This window comes from Ips typographus, linkage group LG1 (assembly GCF_016097725.1).
Source record: "Ips typographus isolate SLU linkage group LG1, UJ_Ityp_2.0, whole genome shotgun sequence".
NCBI classification, from domain to species: domain Eukaryota; kingdom Metazoa; phylum Arthropoda; class Insecta; order Coleoptera; family Curculionidae; genus Ips; species Ips typographus.
Genome location: NC_138422.1, coordinates 10,786,976 through 10,806,597, shown reverse-complemented (window position 1 = coordinate 10,806,597; position 19,622 = coordinate 10,786,976). Strand labels below are relative to the sequence as shown.

At 34.1% G+C, this 19,622-nt stretch overlaps 3 protein-coding genes and 1 long non-coding RNA gene across 8 annotated transcripts in view; 3 read left to right on the top strand and 1 right to left on the bottom strand.

Moving 5' to 3' along the window:
• LOC145732692 (uncharacterized) overlaps nucleotides 1-19,622 on the bottom strand; it is a 231,754-nt gene that overhangs the window by 172,184 nt on the left and 39,948 nt on the right. The gene's annotated exons all lie outside the window — the stretch shown is intronic.
• On the top strand, nucleotides 91-9,888 carry RNaseZ (ribonuclease Z). 5 transcript variants are annotated; one of them, XM_081985039.1, is made up of 15 exons: nucleotides 91-224; nucleotides 281-523; nucleotides 576-762; nucleotides 819-1,013; nucleotides 2,724-2,889; nucleotides 2,958-3,230; nucleotides 3,281-3,425; nucleotides 4,178-4,570; nucleotides 4,633-4,784; nucleotides 4,872-4,932; nucleotides 8,717-8,879; nucleotides 8,933-9,082; nucleotides 9,143-9,332; nucleotides 9,392-9,615; nucleotides 9,676-9,888. In XM_081985039.1, the coding sequence occupies exons 2-15, from the start codon at nucleotides 363-365 to the stop codon at nucleotides 9,817-9,819; spliced, it is 2,604 nt and encodes an 867-aa protein (XP_081841165.1). In that variant the 5' UTR covers nucleotides 91-224; nucleotides 281-362; the 3' UTR covers nucleotides 9,820-9,888. The 5 variants fall into 5 exon arrangements, with proteins under 5 accessions (XP_081841165.1, XP_081841138.1, XP_081841156.1 ...); XM_081985030.1 differs by having other exon boundaries at nucleotides 154-523; nucleotides 2,724-2,835; nucleotides 4,178-4,349; nucleotides 4,407-4,570; XM_081985022.1 differs by having other exon boundaries at nucleotides 154-523; nucleotides 4,178-4,349; nucleotides 4,407-4,570.
• LOC145732733 (uncharacterized) lies at nucleotides 4,956-6,413 on the top strand. Its single transcript, XR_014179051.1, has 2 exons — nucleotides 4,956-5,552; nucleotides 5,614-6,413. It is a non-coding gene; the product is annotated as an uncharacterized LOC145732733 (long non-coding RNA).
• kel (kelch protein) lies at nucleotides 10,070-19,461 on the top strand. The gene is made up of 11 exons (XM_081985093.1): nucleotides 10,070-10,476; nucleotides 12,392-12,556; nucleotides 12,613-12,817; nucleotides 13,278-13,474; nucleotides 13,529-13,625; nucleotides 14,178-14,594; nucleotides 16,798-17,079; nucleotides 17,138-17,252; nucleotides 17,306-17,403; nucleotides 17,457-17,722; nucleotides 19,322-19,461. Exons 1-10 carry the CDS (start codon nucleotides 10,433-10,435, stop codon nucleotides 17,670-17,672), a joined length of 1,836 nt encoding a protein of 611 aa, XP_081841219.1. The 5' UTR covers nucleotides 10,070-10,432; the 3' UTR covers nucleotides 17,673-17,722; nucleotides 19,322-19,461.

Below are 19,622 nucleotides of genomic sequence, written 5' to 3'. Positions count from 1 at the left end.
AATGTCATTGAAACAGTACGGCAATAGACTGATTTTGCACTAAACATGCCAATCAAAAACGCCATAAGTAGGTGCTTTCAAAAACTCGTAATTGGTTTACCAAAACCAAACTGCCAAATCAAAAACCCCTCTGTCAACTGTCAAAATTTTTGTACAAATTGAAAATTATTATTGTTTTGAATTTACTCACATTTTCATTTACATTTTTCATTCTCTCATAATAAGTATATCAATAAGCGTTTTCCTAAATGACCCAATTCCTCAAGCTTCCCGATTTTAGATTGGTCGTATCGACAGTTCACAGACGTTTTTCAAAATATCGGTGCCCATCCAATTCTAACCTAAACAATTTGTTATTGAAAATGCCTAAAGAACCCAAACATATTGTGGAGGCCCAAAAACAGCGAATTAAAATCAAACAGAAAAGTTCCAAGTATGCTCCGGGTCGGGTAACTTTACAGATTTTGGGTACAGGCGCCAAAGGGGCCCCCAGATCAGTTTACTTGTTTTCAGACCAAAGTCGGTAAGTATAAACTACATCTAAAAGTACATTTTTTATGTGTAAAGTTACTTAGATACCTGTTTAACTGTGGAGAGGGCACCCAAAGACTGGCACATGAACATAAAACTAAATTAGCTAAACTCGAGCACATATTCATAACACAATCCGTGTGGAAAAACATAGGAGGTTTACCAGGCACTGCCTTGACAATCCAGGATGTTGGTGTGCCTGAAATCACTTTACATGGCCCCACTGGTTTGGTTAGTTTTACTGTACAGTTAATTAACATATTAGTAGTAATGTGGTTGCATTCTAGAATGAAATATTCCCAGCCACAAAGAGGTTTGTGGTACTTAGAGATTTGAGAATTAAAATGGCAGATTGCTCTGAAAATACTGAGTTTGAAGACAATGTGATGAAGGTTAAATATGTGGTGCTGTCTAAAGCAAAAGTATTGGATGAGGTGGAAAATGGAAATGTGCATCAAGATGTTCAAGCAACTGTTGAACAGGTAAAGTAGTTTTAGTTGAATATCTAATAAAAATAGTTGTATATTAAAAATAATACAAACAGCATATTGTGTATTGTGGTCTGTTTATTTCTTATTATGTGATCAGCTTTTCTATAACTTCTTATAATTTTAACTTTATTTCCAAGAAATAAATCAGTGAATAGGTTGTCTGGTATTATAATCTTGTCATTGGGTAGCAAAAGTAATCTAATTACAGGGTGAGTATTAAATAATTTAGCCATTAACAATGTACTAACACAATGATCTATAAATTGTATTTATATGGTAAAAGAAAGGACTGTGATACTGGTAGCACCTTTATCAATATAATCCCAATAACATGGGGGGTTTGATTTTAATTGATTTGAAGAAGCTTCCCTTACCATTTTAATATAACTATATTATCTAACATGAAAGAAGAGAGTTCAATTCCAAATTCAGTAGATTAATTTTTTGATGGTGTTTTGTATCCAAAAGATAAGAAACAAGTTTACATGCCTATGTTTATATTTATAAACTTTTTTTTCTCTTTTTTCCTATTTTACTTAATTTTTCAAACTGTCTGAAGTTTGCTTGTCTTTTTTTAAGTGTAAGGCTAAACAGACAGTGTAGTTCACATAGAAACAAAAAATTACCATTTTAAAAGTTGTGTGATCTTGGGAAGTAGGTAAGTTAAAAAACAGAGCACCCTGTATATTTTCTGATAACTTTATAGACTTTTTTCTCCTGATTTCAAAAATATATAAAATGTTGACATTTGGTTTAGCACAAAATTGTAATTATAAGTAATTTTTTTCTTAAATGAAGAGGATGTTTTTTTATGTAAAATATTTTTTAATGTATGAATTTGATTCTTTTAAAATTGAAATAAAGAGGTTTTATGTATGTCTAGTCTCATAATTTCCATTGTATACAGGGTGATTCCAAAGTTGGGGCTTTCCCTTCACCTACGAATAGGGCTTCAAAGAACAACCTTGACTCTTTTTCAAAATATGAACAATAACAAAGATACAGGGTGTCAAAGTTTTACTAAAAAAAAAACAAAATAAAAAATAACATAAATTTAATTTTAACTAACTACAGGTTATTCTTTATCAACAGACATAAACAAAAGATTTCAGCCGCCTTTGAACTAAGTTTTAATAATTTGACATTTTAAATTAAAACAGCATTTAATTTTAGGCACGCATTAAGACGGTTTTTATTTTTTTTACTGGGAAACGGTGCGTCGTAGCAAAAAATAATAAAAGGGGTTTTATTTTTAGAATTGAACAAGGAATTCAATAATAAATTTTATGTTGAAAAAAAGGCCAGTAGGGTAATATTTTTTTTCGAAAATGTTTTAAAAAAATTATACGCGCGCCACTGGTAAACGCAAGAAAATTGTTGTTTCTTGGAAAATTTCCTTTCCACGTAGCTACCGACACCTACAAAATTTTGTTTAATTACTTCAAGTGGTTTGGCCAAAATCATTAAATTTTTATTTTTCAGTAAAACTTTGACACCCTGTATCTTCGTTATTGTTCATATTTCGAAAAAGCGTCAAAGGAAAAAAAACCTTATTTTTTGAAGCCCTATTAGCAAGTGAAGGGAAAGCGTCAACTTTGGAATCACCCTGTAGTTTATTCCACTAACTTAAAAAATTGATATTTTTAATAGTTTAATAATAAATATGCTTTATACAATTTGTATATAAACTTTTTGATTCAGAATGAAGCGGCAACATCAACAAGAAGTGCAAGAAGAAGAAGCAGAACACGGTCAAAATCCATCTCGAATGAGCTTATAGAAGAAGACAACACAGACTACTATGCACATGAACGTAAGCGATCTAGAAGACGTAGTAGATCCCGCTCCCGATCCCTTAATCCTGATGGTACTCCCTTCTTGTATAATCTCCTCTTAAAAAAATCAAGTTTAGAAATCTTTCTTTACCTATTTCAGATAAATCCAAAGCCCAAAGTACTAGCAATGAGGGTACAGTAAGTGAATCTATTCTAAAAGGTTTTAAAGACAAACAACCGTCAATATGTTACATTTGTCGGTTGCAACCGCGACCTGGAGCCTTGAATTTGGACAAATGTGTCCGAAAAGGGGTGCCACCTGGCCCATTGTTAGGTTTATTAAAAACCGGGCAAGATATCACTTTAAAGGATGGCACTGTAGTGAAATCTAGTGAAGTGTGTGAGCCTGATGATCCAGGGCCAGTTTTCCTTGGCAAGTTTTATAAATTTTGAGTTTTTCATGAATTGATATGTGGGTTTTAGTTGTCGATTGTCCCGCACCTGAATATTTAGACTCTTTAGTAAATAATGAAGAGCTGAGAAAACATCAAAAGTTTGCTACTACAAATGAAGATGCAGCTTGTTTAATTGTGCATTTTAGTCCTAAAGAAGTGATGGAGCATCCCTTGTGAGTATTCTAGTATACTTTGTGAGTATTTTTTTTTTGCGAAATAATGAATTTAAATCTAATCAGGAAACATCAAAAAAACCTCTGAAAATTTGTTCAAATTTCAGAAATATTAGATTTTTGCACTTACTTTCTATTCCATATGAAGGGTGCACGGGAAAAACAAGCTAAGTCAAATTTTGAAGTTTTTGAGTACAGCAGTTTTATCTCTAAAATCGTTGTTAACTGGTCACCTATACGCATTAGAAACATAAATATTTTTTTATATATAAAGCAGCATGCTTTTTTATTTAATATAATAATTACAAGGTTTTTGTTGAAGAAGATACAAAAATAGGTCTTGACTTAGCCTGTTTTTCACCAGATTTATATTATAAATATTAAATTCATCAAGCTTAAGTAGCAAACAAGGTAATTCATAAATTAAAATGTATGTCAAAAAATAATTAGTTGAAAACTTGTTTGTTTTTTATTGATAAAAAATTATTAAACTAATTAGTTACTAGAAAGATTGAAAGGTAAGTAGGTCATTCCCGTGTACGCCTACCCTAAAATATGTTCTATTAGACGACGTAGCTCGATTTTCTTCTGACTAAGTTTGGACCCTGTATAGCATCGCTATTGTCTATCAGGTGAAGCTGTTTTCTCAATTTGGCCAAAAATTGACTTAGCTTGTTTTTCCCGTGCACCCTTCATATGATAAAAGCTGATTTTTTAATTTGTGGGCCCATTTAGTAAAACATTTTTTCCAGGTATATAAATTGGATGGATGACTTTCCTGCTAGTACTGAACACTTGCCAGTTAATGAAATGAACAGTTGTACTGGCAGTATTGCCGTACATAGAATTCAGCACAAGTTAAATCTACTTTCTAGTGAAATATTTCCTTTATTGGGTGACAAGGGTATTCCACATTTAAGTGAGGTATGTGAATTTTTTTCCATCAACATTTTAGAGTGCTACAGATTTTGTTCTATGCAGGAACCTGAAATTCATCAAAGCAAGAAGCTGAAAAGTGAAGATGTTGATATTTCAAAGTTAAAATTGAATTCTGACAGCTTAAAGTACAATAAATTGGACAGCAGTAGACGGCACTTAGGCACTTTGAGCAGCTATCATTTACGGCCCAAGAAAGGCTTTGATATGTATTTAATTGCAATATTTAAACAACTGTAACCCTATTTTATGGTTTTGTTTTGGATTTCAGTAACTCTCACATTAAGCTAGATATAGAGGAATTTATAAGTGAAACCACTGCACAGCCTGAGTTTCCCCAAACTCTTAAGGAACTGCACAATAATTTGGAAGCAGCTAGTTCAAATTTGGAAGTTAGAGAGTTTCCAAAAATTTTATTTTTGGGTAAGTTAGAGACAAAATAGTTTGATTATGTCTATTGATTCAGTGTAACGTTTTTCTTGTATGTAAAAAAAATAATTATTGTTACAGGTACTGGCTCTTGTATACCCAATAAAACGAGAAATACTAGCGCCATTTTGTTGCAAACTAGGTAAGTTGTTCATAAATTTGATGTGAATTTACAGTTTACAAGTCAATTTTTATCATTTTGATGTCAGTTTCCGGTTTTCAGTCCAATTATCAAGTTTAATTCACTGAACTTTGTTTAAAAATTTTTGAAAATTAACTTTACTGGCAAATGAATTTGATATAAATTTCCAGTTTATTAGTAAATTTTCATGATTTTGATGTCAATTTCCAGTTATCAAATCAATTTTCAAGCACTAAAATTTGTTTGGAAAAATTTGAAAATTTACTTGACTGGTAAAATTACAATAATCAAATTAGCTTCCATGAATTTAATGTAAACCAGGTTTCAAGTCAATTTTCATAATTTTGATGTCAATTTCCAGTTTTCAATTGATTACCAGATCTCATAAAGCTTAGTTCTCATAACCGCGTTTTGCGTCTTGCGTCTGACGTCACCTATTTCCTATTGGTAGAAGCAAAATTTGAAAATGACAGCCCGCAAGAAGCTGAAAATTTTCAACTTCTTGCATCTGTTTCTGGTGTTTTGACATTTTGGACGACGCAGAGGACAAAAGTATATATATCTGAATGGCAAAACTGAAAAAAAAAATGAATGAACAGGACAGTCACAGCAGAAATGAGGTAGGTTCCCTATGTTTATATTCATATAAAATATAGGTTAATATCTCAAATTCATTTTAAGTTTTTATGTGGCAATTGCCATGGAACTTTGAGAATAGAAGATATTTTCATTCATCCTTGTTTCCAAGGCGACAGGAATGAAGAATACACTTCTGCAAAACATGCTGAATTAGCCTCGAAATTAGCTGAATAGCATTTAATGAAAACCTATTTAAAACTGTAACAGTTAAGTTAAAAAAATAAACAAAATATTAACAAATTGTGACAACTGACAATTAAAAATATCGTGTTTAGAGACAACTACTGTGAACAGGGAAAAAAGTTTTGCCAGATCTGTCAGCTGAAAATTTACTGTTGACCAATAGGAAATAAGTGACGTCAGACGCAAAACGCGGTTATGAGAACTAAGCTTAATCATGAAACCAATTTATGACATTCACACAGTGACCTGCCAGAGCAGTTTGTATATTTATGCATAGACTAAATGATAAGTACAGACAACCCTTTACGCTTCAAGGGCTTCCTACGCCGCATTCGTTTTCAAGCTCCATAGAGCGAGCAGAGCGTTTTTGACGTCACGATGACGTAATTTGGCAAAAGCATAGATTGACCAATTGTCAAACTACGTAATTGTGACGTCAAAAACGCTCTGCTCGCTCCATGGAGCCTGAAAACGAATGTGGCCCAAATGTATTTCGGCCGCTTCAGTTGTAGGTAAACTCTAAGAGATGGCGCTCATACAGCTCGTCATTGCAGACATATAGTAGAAGGCAATATATCGGCCGATGTACGTCATTGACGTTTAACGCGCCTCGTTGCCAGATCTTTAGTTTTTTCATTAAAACACGAACTTTACATAAATTTTGTTTTTATTTACTTCTTATATAGAAGTTGACGCAATTTTTTAACAGAGAATTTTGAATAACAATATTAGTCAATATTTTTTTTTTTTTTGTCTCTCTCTGTAAGCAGTTTTTAGTCAAGTCATCAACAACAAAAACAGGAAACGGTCAACTAGCAATCTGGCAACAACGCACACAACTCGTTACACGTCGAGATCGAGAAGGTCACGTTTGTGTCAGAATTGCGTTCAGTTAATAAGCGCGTGTTAAAAAGAGAGCGCTACAGGTCGCAACTAATCGCTAAGCAATACGAATGCATTTTCAAAACGTCAAACTCACTGATGACGTGCATCGCTCCCATTAGTGTACTGGACCATAGTTGCCAACTTTTGAAGTATTTCCTATAATCCGCTTTCTTTTGCTATCCCATCTGAACTGCCTAAGAAAGCTTGATTTTTTCAAATAAATTTAAGTTAAATTACTCGTATTTTGAAAACTAAACAAGATAAGAATTTCTGGTTTGAGGTATCGATAATAAAGATTCAATTTATTTTAAAAGTCACAGGACTCTTTTTTTAACGTCAAAACAGAATCCTGAAGGTCACGTGACCGTTTTTTAGTTTTAAACTGATACACTAAATCACGTATCTATTTGTAAAATTAAAATGTCATTTTTAACTTCACGTGACAGTTTTTATGTTTAGACTATTTTTTTTCAAATTGCGTGACTTTTTTCACGTCAAAACAGATCCTGAACGTCACGTGACTCTTTTAAGATTAAAAATGGAATTAGATGAATTTTTACGGTTTAAAATCAAAACGAGGTTATTTGCGTAAGTTTTTCAAGCCACATTGTAACAGCAATTCAGGAAAAAGCCCAACCATGTCAGTTTTTTACTTTACAAAAAAACCGGATCTAACTCAACAGTGGTTGTAGGTACACTTTGAAGTGGGATGATTTTACTCCAACACTATACTCAATGGTAGGTACAAGTGCTTTCTAGTACAGTAAACTTATTAGGTACTTGTTCTATACGGAGGTATGTGAGTTTAATTTTAAAGCATCCTTCATTGTGAGAGCAACAAAAATAATTTTGAATGAATGTTCTTGGTAATAACATAAGAACCATTTACCAGTTTTGCTTACCTAGTTTCAAGAATTTACAGATTTTCTTACATTGCACAGTGTTTAAACTAGTTTGCTGTGTGTTGTACTTTCCAGGACAAATGTTCCAACCAATTTGTTTAGGCTGGACTTGATTGTGTATAAAACGCTCTATCTATACGTATCTGGATCAGGAATGAACCTTTCTTAGATTTTTCAGTCACAGCTTCCAATCAACTACACGAAATAATTTAAAAAAACATATTTCCTATTGCATCTGAATACGTTTGCGTATAAAACGAAAATTGCTAACGCCGCCATTAAAAGTGACATTTTAGGCTTTCTAGTATAGAGGGCGGTGGCCGGTTTGATTTCAAACCATATACGAACTTATCAACGGCCCTATGTTCATGCTAGAACGAGAGAACCACAGCAACTACGACCATAACAATTATTGAACACCCGTTATTATTAAAAGAGTCACGTGACTCTTTTCACAGTTCATAAAGTCACATGACGATTTTAAATACTCAAATTTTATTTTTAGAGGTCACGTGACTCTTATTTAATGCCAAAACGGAACCCTGAAGATCACGTGACTGTAAATGACAAAATATTATTTGACGGGTCACGTGACTATTTCCAATAATTAATTTTAATTTTAAAGATTACGTGACCGTTTTTTAGTTTTAAACTCTAAATCTCGTGACTCATTTTAAGGTACAAATGGTCATGTGACTGTTTTAAGATTAAACATGGAATTCATAATGTATTAAGTATAAAATAACCCTTGATGAATATTAAAAATAAACTAATAACAAATAACTAAACTAAAAATACAACGAAGTGAAACACAATAATTAAAGAAAACAAAATCTGTTATTTTTTGCCTAGAAACAAAACAAAAAATGTGATTTGTCAACTAGACAACGCCGCATTAAAACTGATGTTTTCCAACAGTCAAAAGATCCGAATTGCTGTGTCTGGCTTTACAATTACGGGAATATGCGTTTAGTGGTGCCATCTCACGCTGCTTACTTAAATTAATTTTCAGTTTCATTGCCACTTTAGTCTATGATATATGCAAAATTTTTGGTTTTACACGTTTGTTTTTAATGGTTATTCCACCTGTTAAGGTTGAGAACAATTGTTATAAATTTAGTAAAACAACATTACTAATAATACCATAAAACTAACCATAAAAACTGCTTAAACAGCACATCTAGCAACATTCTACTAGACTGTGGCGAAGGCACTTGCGGTCAAATTTCCAGATTTTTTGGACCAGACAAGAGCGATGAAGTCCTGTGTAATTTGGACGCCATATACATTTCCCACTTGCACGCCGACCACCACATAGGACTAATCGGTTTACTTCAAGTAACTCGTCTACAGCTTTCTTGTTTTACCATTCCAAATTTACATAACTTTAGGGCAGACGAAGAGCTTTAGACAGACTGAACAAGGACAAGGAACCCTTATATTTGTTCGCGCCTAAACAAATTTTATCCTGGTTGATGTTTTACGACAGATTCTTTGAAAGTATAAACGAAGAGTTTTTGCTTATACCGAATGGTCATTTGGTTTGTAAATCAACTCTAGTTTAGGCAGTTTTCAGGTTAAATATTGTATCTTATTTGCAGATAGTTGATCAAGTTTCCTATGACAAAAACAAATTAAGTAAGGTCTTAACCGACCTGAACCTCTGTGATATCAGCACTTGTTTTGTGCGGCATTGTCCTAATGCTTTCGGGGTAGCAATTACCCATAAATCTGGGTATAAGATCACTTATTCAGGTGATACAATGCCTTCTGAGAATTTAATCAATCTAGGTGTGTGTTATTAAATAATTTCTATAATTTTGGTTGTTTATGTTGATATTGAATTTCAGGGGAAAATTCTGATGTGCTTATTCATGAAGCTACAATGGAGGATGAGCTTAGCGGCGAGGCAGTGACTAAAATGCACTCAACTACCTCTCAGGCAATCCAAGTGGGTAAAGATATGGGCGCTAAGAACATTATTTTGACGCATTTCAGTCAAAGATACGCTAAACTACCCAGGTTTAACGACAATTTTGCTGATAACGTCAGTATAGCGTTTGATAATATGTTGGTAAGACTGTTTGGTTTTTACTCAGTTTAAGCCAGGACCCAAATTTTGACTGTATTCCAGGTGAAACTGGACCATTTGCCTTTGGTTCCTTTACTTTATCCGGCTTTAAAAATAATGTTTGCGGAACATTATGAAGAATTAGAAAACAAGGCCGTCAAGAGGCAGTTGAGAAGTGAACTGCAAGCTTCTATGCTAAGTAGCTGATTTAGAATTATATAAAATTATGACTGTTAAATATTTTTAAAATGGAATAAATAAATACATTTTGAATAATGTTTCGTTAATGCCTGTTTAAGAATAAACAAATACAATAATAAATTGCTCTTTGGGTATTTTAGTATCATGGTATGTATTGATTGTAATATCGGGCAGATTGAGTATAGGTGGCGCTGAATATAGATAGGCATTAGGCCGTTCTAGCTGCAAGAATAATTTTGACAATGACAGTATTAACATTGACAGATTTATTTTTTGTTTTGATTCTGATTCTGATATGTTTTTGGATTTTCTTCATGGAAAGCTTCCATTCACACTAGTTTACCCAAAAACTATCTTTTTAAGTAATTGCGCTTTAATTTAAGTTCAAATTATTTAAATAAAGTTTAGTTTGTTGTTTAAAGAAGCGCACGCGCAAGACGCAAAAAATTGTCATCTGTTCCATCAGCGATTTTTCCTGTTATTGTAATCAGCAGGATTTGTTTATTTTCGACCTTTAGCAATTTGCTGTATTCGCAATTTTTCGTAATAATAGCATGCGATAACGTCCTAGTTTCCGGGATCTCTTGTGATTTTAGTAGACTGATGCTTTTTGGCTAAAATGGAGCCACATAATGCTGAAGGTTTGCCTGAGAGAGGAGGCAGGTGAGTGTTGAAGGTGAAATTGTTTACAGAAGCCTACAACTCTTTTATTAGTACATAAATCATTACTTTTAAAGTGATTTTAAAGGTACTACAATTACCATGAATCTGACCCCATTAAATTCTTCAAAACCAAACAAATCTATAAAAAAGACACCTATAACTAACGGAAAGTTTACAATATGCAATAAGCATTTTTCTAGGCTGTTTTAGATTTTAAAGGTTTCAATGAAAACCCATTTCATAGACTGTGAGCTTAGTACAAAAATATTGTTTACCTACACTTTATAAATTTCTCTATAATTGAAATATGTACCTTTAAAGTGAAGTAAACTATTGAATCTGGATAAACATGGACATTAAGCCAAAAAGTACTCAAAAGTTTATTTACTTTAATAAAGTTAGTTTTTGATGATAGACTAGATTCACTTTTACCTATTATTTTATTTTCTACAGCTTCTACAATTTTTGAAAAAAGTTTTAGTGTATGAGTTTACATAACACCATGAGTTGCTGTATTCTCATAGAAAGAAATGAAAAGATATAAAAGAGAAGTCAAAAAAGGAGGATGATAACTCAGTCACACATGGTTTGTTAGGTTGGTTTCTACAGGCATGTCTTAAGATCTGAAACACTGTAGAATTATATACAGATCTGAAACACTGTACTTAATATTATATCAGTACAATTTCTCACAGCTAGAGTGTCTTTGATGGTGTTTTTTAATTAAATATTATTCTCTTTGTGTTTATATACATACAAGTTCATAATTGTGGATTTTCCTTAAGTTTAAGTATGTCAAACCTTTAGTAAAACACATTTTAAGGAGCAGATACATAGTTGGAGATATTTGTTGAGACAAGTTACTCATTTTTTCTTTGTTTATTGAGTCTTCTGTCTCACACAAAAAAGGTTTGTTGGGAAAATGGAATTTTGCACTATTTTCAACTAAGTTGAAAATAATATTAACCTAGTCGTCCCAACACAAAAAAAAGATACATAGTTGGCATCCAGTTGACTATACTGGAATGAAGGTTTTGTTCTTTTGTTATCAAGCTCTATAGCCTCTCTGATGAGCTGTAATACAGCCAAACTGGTCAGAGGATTGGGATTGATAAACAAAAAACAAAACCTCACCATTTTTAACCAAGCAGATACAAGGCATTTACGAATATTCTACCGGTAGATACCTGTTTAACCTAGAGCGTTCGAAAATTGTTTTTGGTAACTACTATTGTCCTTCTGAAATTGTACCCATATACCGAATATATGTACCCGGTTTATGATTTATGGATCGAGAAGTTCCGTCGGTAAATTAAGAAAAAAGTGACTTTTGACAGGTTTTCCATTAAAATTTAGAATCATAGCATCAAAAATTAGTTTATGTTTGACGGTTTGTCGGTTTGTTCTTCAGTTTAGCTACCTTATGAGATTGACCTGTTAAATTAAAATGGATATTGGAATATGTTCTGTCTGCGAGATGGAGGGAGAGTATGCCGATATTATAAAACATTTCAACAATGAATATCAAAGACATATGAGGAATAGGAATACCAATCGCGTTCTAAAATTCATTCAACCGTAATGAACCAGATCCTTAAAAGTTACACCGATTGTGGTAAACGGTGGAATTAGCAGGTATAATTTTCGTAAATGCCTATATAAAAGCTTAATTATTTTACAATGTCTAATGTCTAAATGTTCCACTTTCAATTTGAAATTTTTAATGTTTTCACTTAACACAAAATCATACTAAAACTCAAAAAATTATCTGTAAAAATAAGGTAAACTACTTGGAAAAAATCAATTTTTGAATGAAAATTTGTGATATTCAATTTTTCTTCATAGATTTATATTATTAACCTTACTACAATACATACTTATTTTGTTCAATATTATGTCTATTTTGTTGTTTTAGTACCTTAATGCTTACTCGCTGCGCGAGTCAAAATTCGTTAGACGAAAGCTCCCAGAAACATGTTCCACAAAACTGCCAGAGACACCTGTCCTACAGGGAACGACGTCCCTACAAGAACCCTCTACACACACAAAAAGCGTTCGAAATCATGAACTGTATGAGGAAGTAAGTTGCCGCATTATGCCGTTTTTTAGAATTAAAATAATTAACTGGGTTTCCAGGCAAAAGTTACTATGCGACGTCACTCTGATAGCAAACACAGTGGAAATACCAGCACACAAAATGGTTTTGGCTGCCTGCTCTCCTTATTTCTATGCGATGTTTTCCAGTTTTGAGGAGAGCAGGCAGGACCGGATTGTCATTCAGGAGGTCGATCATTACGCCCTTGAGCTTCTTGTCGAGTATTCATACACTTCAGAAATTCAAGTAAGAACTATTATTTCCTAGTAAACCTCCTAATATAAACTCATGTTATGGTTCAAAAAGACTATCCAAGGTTTTGATGGGGAAGTCATACAGTAGAGAATTGCACTGGGACTGGATAAATTAAAATTGCCAGTACCTATTTGTCCAGTAAAAGGAACATTTAGTTTTGGGACCATTACTTATTAAGAATTCCAATAACTGTATTGAAAGCTATTTTGTTCATTTATTTGGGGATGCTACTTTACCTTTGGAACAGAGTTTCAGTTTTAATTTTAGTTTTTTGGTTAGAATTAGCCAAGTGCTAAAAATAAATATCTTTTCAATTTAGTTTTTTTATTTTTGGATGTATTTTCTCACTGGAATTACCATTTCAAAGACAGAATAACAACAGAAAATCTAAGTGTTTTAGTCTTGAAGACTTACTTAGATCTTTATTTACTTGACTAGACATTTTCATCAGGTTACGGAAGATAACGTTCAAGTGCTGCTTCCTGCGGCTCACCTGCTGCAATTAACTGACGTGCGGGACGCTTGTTGTGATTTTCTGCAAGCCCAACTGCACCCAACTAATTGTTTGGGCATTAGAGCATTTGCGGACTTGCACGGTTGCTTGGAACTGCTGGCAAACGCCGATAATTACGTCGAGTTAAACTTCCCGTAAGCTGTCTGGGTTAGTTGCCGCCTCAGTTTAAGTAAAATATTTTTTTTCAGAGAAGTTGTCGAGTGTGAGGAGTTTTTGAGTTTGTCGCAGCAGCAAGTGGCCAAACTAATTAGTAGTGATAGGTTGACTGTACCTTCAGAGGAGAAGGTATTTTCTGTCTATAATAGACGGCACTAATTAGACTGTTGCACGTTATCAGTTAGTTTCACGTTTCCAAAATGCATTTGTATTGCTAAGAGATTAGTTACGGGCAACGAGTATATAATATCTGGGACGTTAAGTGACGTAAGTATCAAAATGTTGACAAATTTGGCCCCATGGAGCTATAAAAATTACTTCCGGTGAAATTCCTTAAATTAGCATTTATTTCTAATTTCATACAAGTACGACAGCTGTCACGTGACAAATTTGGCTCCATGTGTGGTTCCTCCAAGAAACATAATTTCCAAATATGTAGTCCAAATTCCATTAGCTGAATTGTTGCTTTTCTTTCTCTCATTCTCTTGGATTCTCCTAAAATTTCTTAAATTCTTTTGGCATTTTCTCCAAAACTAGATTTTTGTTAGGTTCGGGTTTCAATGATAAAGAAAAATATCTGGCAACTTGGCGCGTTAAACGTCAATGATGTGCAGTGGTTTAATAAGTGTCGTCCACTATATTTTGACTCGGACGTTTAAAGTAACCTGGGGGACTTTACAGGTATTTGAATGTGTGATAGCTTGGGTGCACCATGACGTAGATAATCGACAGAAGCACTTAGCCTCTTTGATGGAGCACGTTCGATTACCGCTAATGTCGCAAGAGTACTTAGTGCAGAGGGTGGAGGAAGAACCGCTGCTGAAAGAAGACTTACAGTGCAAAGATTACTATATCGAAGCGTTAAAATTCCACTTATTGAAAGGCGACACGAAGACGACGTTTCGAACGCCGCGTACCAAACCTAGACAACCGGTCGGGTTGCCCAAAGTGCTTCTGGTGGTCGGTGGACAGGCGCCCAAAGCCATTAGAAGCGTAGAGTGTTACGATTTTAAGGAGGAACGTTGGTATCAGGTAGCCGAAATGCCTACACGCAGATGTCGAGCTGGTTTGGCTGTTGTCGGAGGCAAAGTTTATGCTGTAAGTATCCATGCAATTATTATAGTTAATTGCCCTAATTAATTTGTTTCAAATTTAAGAAAAAACTGACTGAAATGAATAGAAATGAAAACTGACAAAACAAGAACTAGTAAAATATGCGGCAACACTGCAATTTTATCACTACTTTTAATACTTTGATCTGAATTCAACATTTCCTTTTTAGTTAAAGTTGCTATGTGTTATATTCTTGATCTTGACCACATTTCTTAAAGATGTTTATACACTTAATTTACACTTTATTTAACTCTAAATAGCAAATTCTTTTTCTCTAACATATATCTAAAAAGGTATACCTGGTAAGAGGTGATTTGAGCAGCAGTTTTTGAGATATTTGGATTTAAAAAAAAATCAAAATCCATTTGGTTTTCTGTCAAGTTTTATTAAGGCTTTATTATTGGTGTCATAGTTTATTTTAATTATAAAACAATCAGGTTATATGAGAAATGTCTAAGAAAGCTGTAAAGATGGTAAATTTTTGTTGTAAAGATGACTTTAAGATAGATGATTTTAAGATAGATGACCTTTAGGTAAGTTTTAAGTTAGGTTTTGTACTGTTCTCGTGGAGTGAGTTTACCCGTGTGTCACGAAGGCTACGTCATTATGACTATAATCATATGAATCAAATCAAGTTTTCGTCAACAAACCTGTTGTGTTCATATTATAGAAAAGGGCGTGTCTAAAGCTTCGTCATGTTTAAAATTTTGCGTGTATTGTCAGTCAGAAAGTAGAGATCTTTGACTGCAAATTTGCACTAAAACAACCTTATACCAAACCAAATCAAAAATATCTTGACCGAAATAACATTTTTTATTTATGAGAAGTTTCCGTTTGGATCATATAATTCCGTCTAACTTTGAAACCTAATTTATTTACCAAAATTCGCAGAGATGTATCACCAATATGTAATATTTCTTTAACTTTAAGCTCTTGATTTAGGTTCTGGATGGTTACATGTTTCTCTAAAATAAATACAACAAATTAAAAATTCAATAAGACATTCTGAATGATGCTGTAGTATCTCATATCTCATTTTCAGGTTGCAACACTTATTTTATTTTAAACCCACTGGAAAACATTTTAGACGCTTATTTTATTTTTTCTATGACTTTATTATTAATATGTTTGAAGAAATTTTTACGAAAAATCTATAATGCAACTCAAAAATCTCAGTCTCTGGAAACAATGAAATGTTAATAGATGTTTCTTACAAAAGTAGATATATTTTACTATTATTCACATACTATCGTTGTACATATCATATAATGTATTTCGAACATCCATTTTAATGCTTTCAGATAAATTAGTGGTCTTGGCCCGTCGATAACATCTCGATTTACGTTTTCTAGGTGAGAAAATCATAAGATTACTTGCTTGTTTTTTCCGAATCGAATAAACAGTTTTGCGGGAAATTTTCAAAGCAGCTGCAACCTTCTAGTATCAAAAAAATACATCTGTAAGGTCATAAAATTTCTTATTTTCTTCCTGAACAGATGATAAAGCTTCTAAAGGTCCTCCATTTTTTTTTCCAATTCAAAATATTCACAAAGGTTAAGAATTAACTGCTGGGCTTGTCTGTGGAGAATTTTTCCAGGCATTTTCTAAAAAAATACTGTAATAGTAAGTAATTCCGAATTTACGAAAAACCAAATGGCTAAATAAAAACCATAATAGACACTCCCAATTTTTTTTTCAAAACAGGTTAGTAATTGTGCCAATTATGGTTAGATCGTGACAGCCGACATAAAAAAAATAAAAATATTAATAATAATATTATGAAAGTACTTACAGAATGTTAAAAGCGTAGAAACAATAGCTCTTAAAAGAACTGTGGTGGTGTGGTAAATAGAAAACTTTATAAATGATTAACAACACAAAGAAACAGAAAAGAATGAATAGTAAACAAATCAAATAAATTTCGATGGTTTTCAAACTGACAATGACCGAAATAGAAGCGCTAATCAGTAAATGTTTTTTTTTTGGAAGACATTCACTTAGATATTTACCCTTTCTGAAAGTGAACAATAGACAAGGTTGAAGTCAATAATGCATGTCTACTTATAAATCACAGGGGGATGACGCACGGGTAAACTCAGTCGCGAGAACAAGTACTGTTAAGGCCTTCTGAAAGTCAAAAATGCTACTTGGGCTGTATAATTAAATCTTTTTAATTGATCAACCTTAGGTAGGAGGATTCAACGGATCACTTCGAGTAAAAACAGTTGACGTGTACGACGCCTCTCACGACCAATGGACAAGCAACGAATGCATGGAGGCGCGTCGGTCCACCCTGGGAGTGGCAGTACTAAACAGCAATATTTACGCCGTGGGCGGTTTCGACGGTTCTACCGGTCTTCACACTGCCGAAGTGTTCGATTTGACGACGCAAAAGTGGCGGTCCATTGCCGCCATGCATACCAGGAGAAGTAGCGTGGGTGTGGGAGTGTTAAACGGGTTTTTGTACGCTGTACGTAGTCGCTCTAGTTGAAAGTATACAGTTGCAGTGTTTAAGATTGAGGTTTCAGGTTGGAGGTTATGATGGAGCTTCCCGACAATGTTTGTCGTCGGTTGAGTGTTATAATCCCGAAACCGATAGTTGGAGACCTGTTAGTGATATGTGCTCGAGACGTAGTGGAGCTGGTTGGTTTCACCAAGTAATTCATTGCGCTCTTGTTATTTTGGTTGTTTGTTAGGAGTGGGTGTGCTTGATGGCATTTTGTATGCGGTGGGCGGACACGACGGTCCTCTGGTTCGCAAATCTGTTGAGGCTTTTGATCCCACTAAAGATGAGGTAATTATATTGTTTTTATTATACAGGAACATTCAGATTAAGTTTGTTTTTAGTGGACACCAATAATGGATATGGCTTTGTGCCGACGTAACGCTGGCGTAGTAGCGCTGAACGGTTTGCTCTACGTCGTCGGCGGTGACGATGGCTGTAGCAATTTGTCCTCGGTGGAGGTGTACAACCCGAAAACTGACTCGTGGGCGATGTTGCCCAGTTCGATGGGCATCGGGCGCAGTTACGCTGGGGTGGCTATAATCGACAAACCTATTTGAAGGTCGGATTCTGTTGGCGTCGTAGTTCAATCGGGCGGCACCATGAACAGGTAAGTCCCAAAAATAAGTAATATAAGGGTTGATACTCTCTGTCCCAGGAGAAAGGCACGACATTAACTGTGACGTCATATCACGTATGTGTTAGGCTAGTTCTGAAGATTTTCTTTGATATTTTGTAGAGGTCGGCTTGAGCTTTTTGTTTTCGGTGATTTAAAAAGCTTTGTTTTTGTTGAACCAGTTCTTAAGGGTAAAACAGAAGTTTATACACTTCGTTTTCCACCTGAAAATATTCTATCAACCGAAAAATGAGCTGCTGTTTGCATCTACTGTAATACTTAAACTAGGAACTTGAAGTTATTTCTGAACATGGCCCTGCGCCTATTTAAAAATCTCAGAACCAAAGTATTTACATAGAAATTATTTCGTTTCGTTTATTTGTCCATTTTATTCCAGTAACTTCCAGTAAAAAACTAATATACTCGTCTCACTCACTCACTAACTTTGTTATTAATACAGTGTGACAGAATTATTACAAATCATACTGAAGTTCTGTACATTTGTTGATTATTTTGCTTCTTCGCACATTGATTACATAAAAAATTCAGATTTTGAAACTTAGATGAGGTTCTGGTGCACTTTAGGTGCCACCGTATTTTTAGTTCTTTTTTGATGAAATCGATGTCAGATTATTTATTTAACTTACTTTTACTAAAATAAGGTTGGATGAATCACCTTTTGCAGGAAAAACTCATATTTTTACGTTATTTCCTTTCTTATGGCATTCTCCATACTAAACATAAATGACTTGTTTTTGATCGGTACCAGCACCACCAGTGTGATTGTTGAACATTTTGTTTGTTGTCTAGCAACCATATCAACGTTGTCAAACAGAACTGCTTTTCTGTTCAAAATTAGTAAAATCATTCTAAAAAAGCCATGCATCTTTTTCAATACATTTACAATTAACAAATATTGGTTAGCACTAGGTTAGCCATGCATCTTTTTTGAACCTTCGATTTGGCAACGTTGTACATTTCCAGTAGTAAGGGGGAGGAATTTTTCCTAGACTTGTAACCTGACCACTTTTAAATCGTTTTTTTACGATTCTTTTCCCAAAAAAACAGGTTCATCCACCATTTTTTGGATAGAACTAAGTCAAATAAACAATCTGACATCGATTTCATCAAAAAAGAACTAAAAATACTGTACCGTCGCACTCCTTAATAACACACTTCTTGTACAACACTGTATATTGTTTACAAACAATAAACTGACACTGACTTTTAACCTCGTTATCTGACAACTTCGACTTCACTACAACCATCAACTCAACAACTAACTAACCAGGCCTGGTTCAGCTGCTTATATAGGCTTCCATGGTTTCTAGAAAGTTCCCAAATATTCATGAAATTTACTTTCTCTCTCACACTCATTAAGCTATAACATAAATCTCTCTCTATATAAGCAACGGAGCCAGGATTTTCTAGAACACAAACAAAAGAATGTAGAACGTAAACAAAGCAACGTAACATACAGGGGTAACAACAAATAACTAAAGAAATCCTAACTAATAATCAAAAGTTCGCTTCGCAACAATACGATGGCACCTAAAGTGCACCAGACCCCTTAGATGATCTTTTACTACGCAGGTACGCTAACTGTGACGAGAACAGTAGCGTAGAGGGCGCGGCAGGGTACGACATGCGTGCCCCATCAGTGTCTTCAACCTGCGCCGTCCAGGAGAACTTTTATGAATCCTGTAACGAATCCGACGCCAACAGAGATCCGCAGGAAGAGAATATTTATGAATCCATCGATGACGTTAGGCAACAACAAGAAAGTATGCAACTAATTCAGTTTGTTTGAACTTCGTTGACAATTTACCTGACTAGACTTTCGGCCACAACCAGTCATTACCAGACCGAGTACTCCGGAATTAAACGAACCCAT

Coding starts and splice junctions, on each gene's coding strand:
- RNaseZ (XM_081985012.1), top strand. CDS start 249: ATGACCCAATTCCTCAAGCTTCCCGATTTTAGATTGGTCGTATCGACA. Junction 3,426..4,177: donor GAAGTGATGGAGCATCCCTT/GTGAGTATTCTA, acceptor CATTTTTTCCAG/GTATATAAATTGGATGGATG. Junction 4,785..4,871: donor TCCAAAAATTTTATTTTTGG/GTAAGTTAGAGA, acceptor TTATTGTTACAG/GTACTGGCTCTTGTATACCC.
- kel (XM_081985093.1), top strand. CDS start 10,433: ATGGAGCCACATAATGCTGAAGGTTTGCCTGAGAGAGGAGGCAG. Junction 10,477..12,391: donor TTGCCTGAGAGAGGAGGCAG/GTGAGTGTTGAA, acceptor TTGTTGTTTTAG/TACCTTAATGCTTACTCGCT. Junction 14,595..16,797: donor TCGGAGGCAAAGTTTATGCT/GTAAGTATCCAT, acceptor GATCAACCTTAG/GTAGGAGGATTCAACGGATC.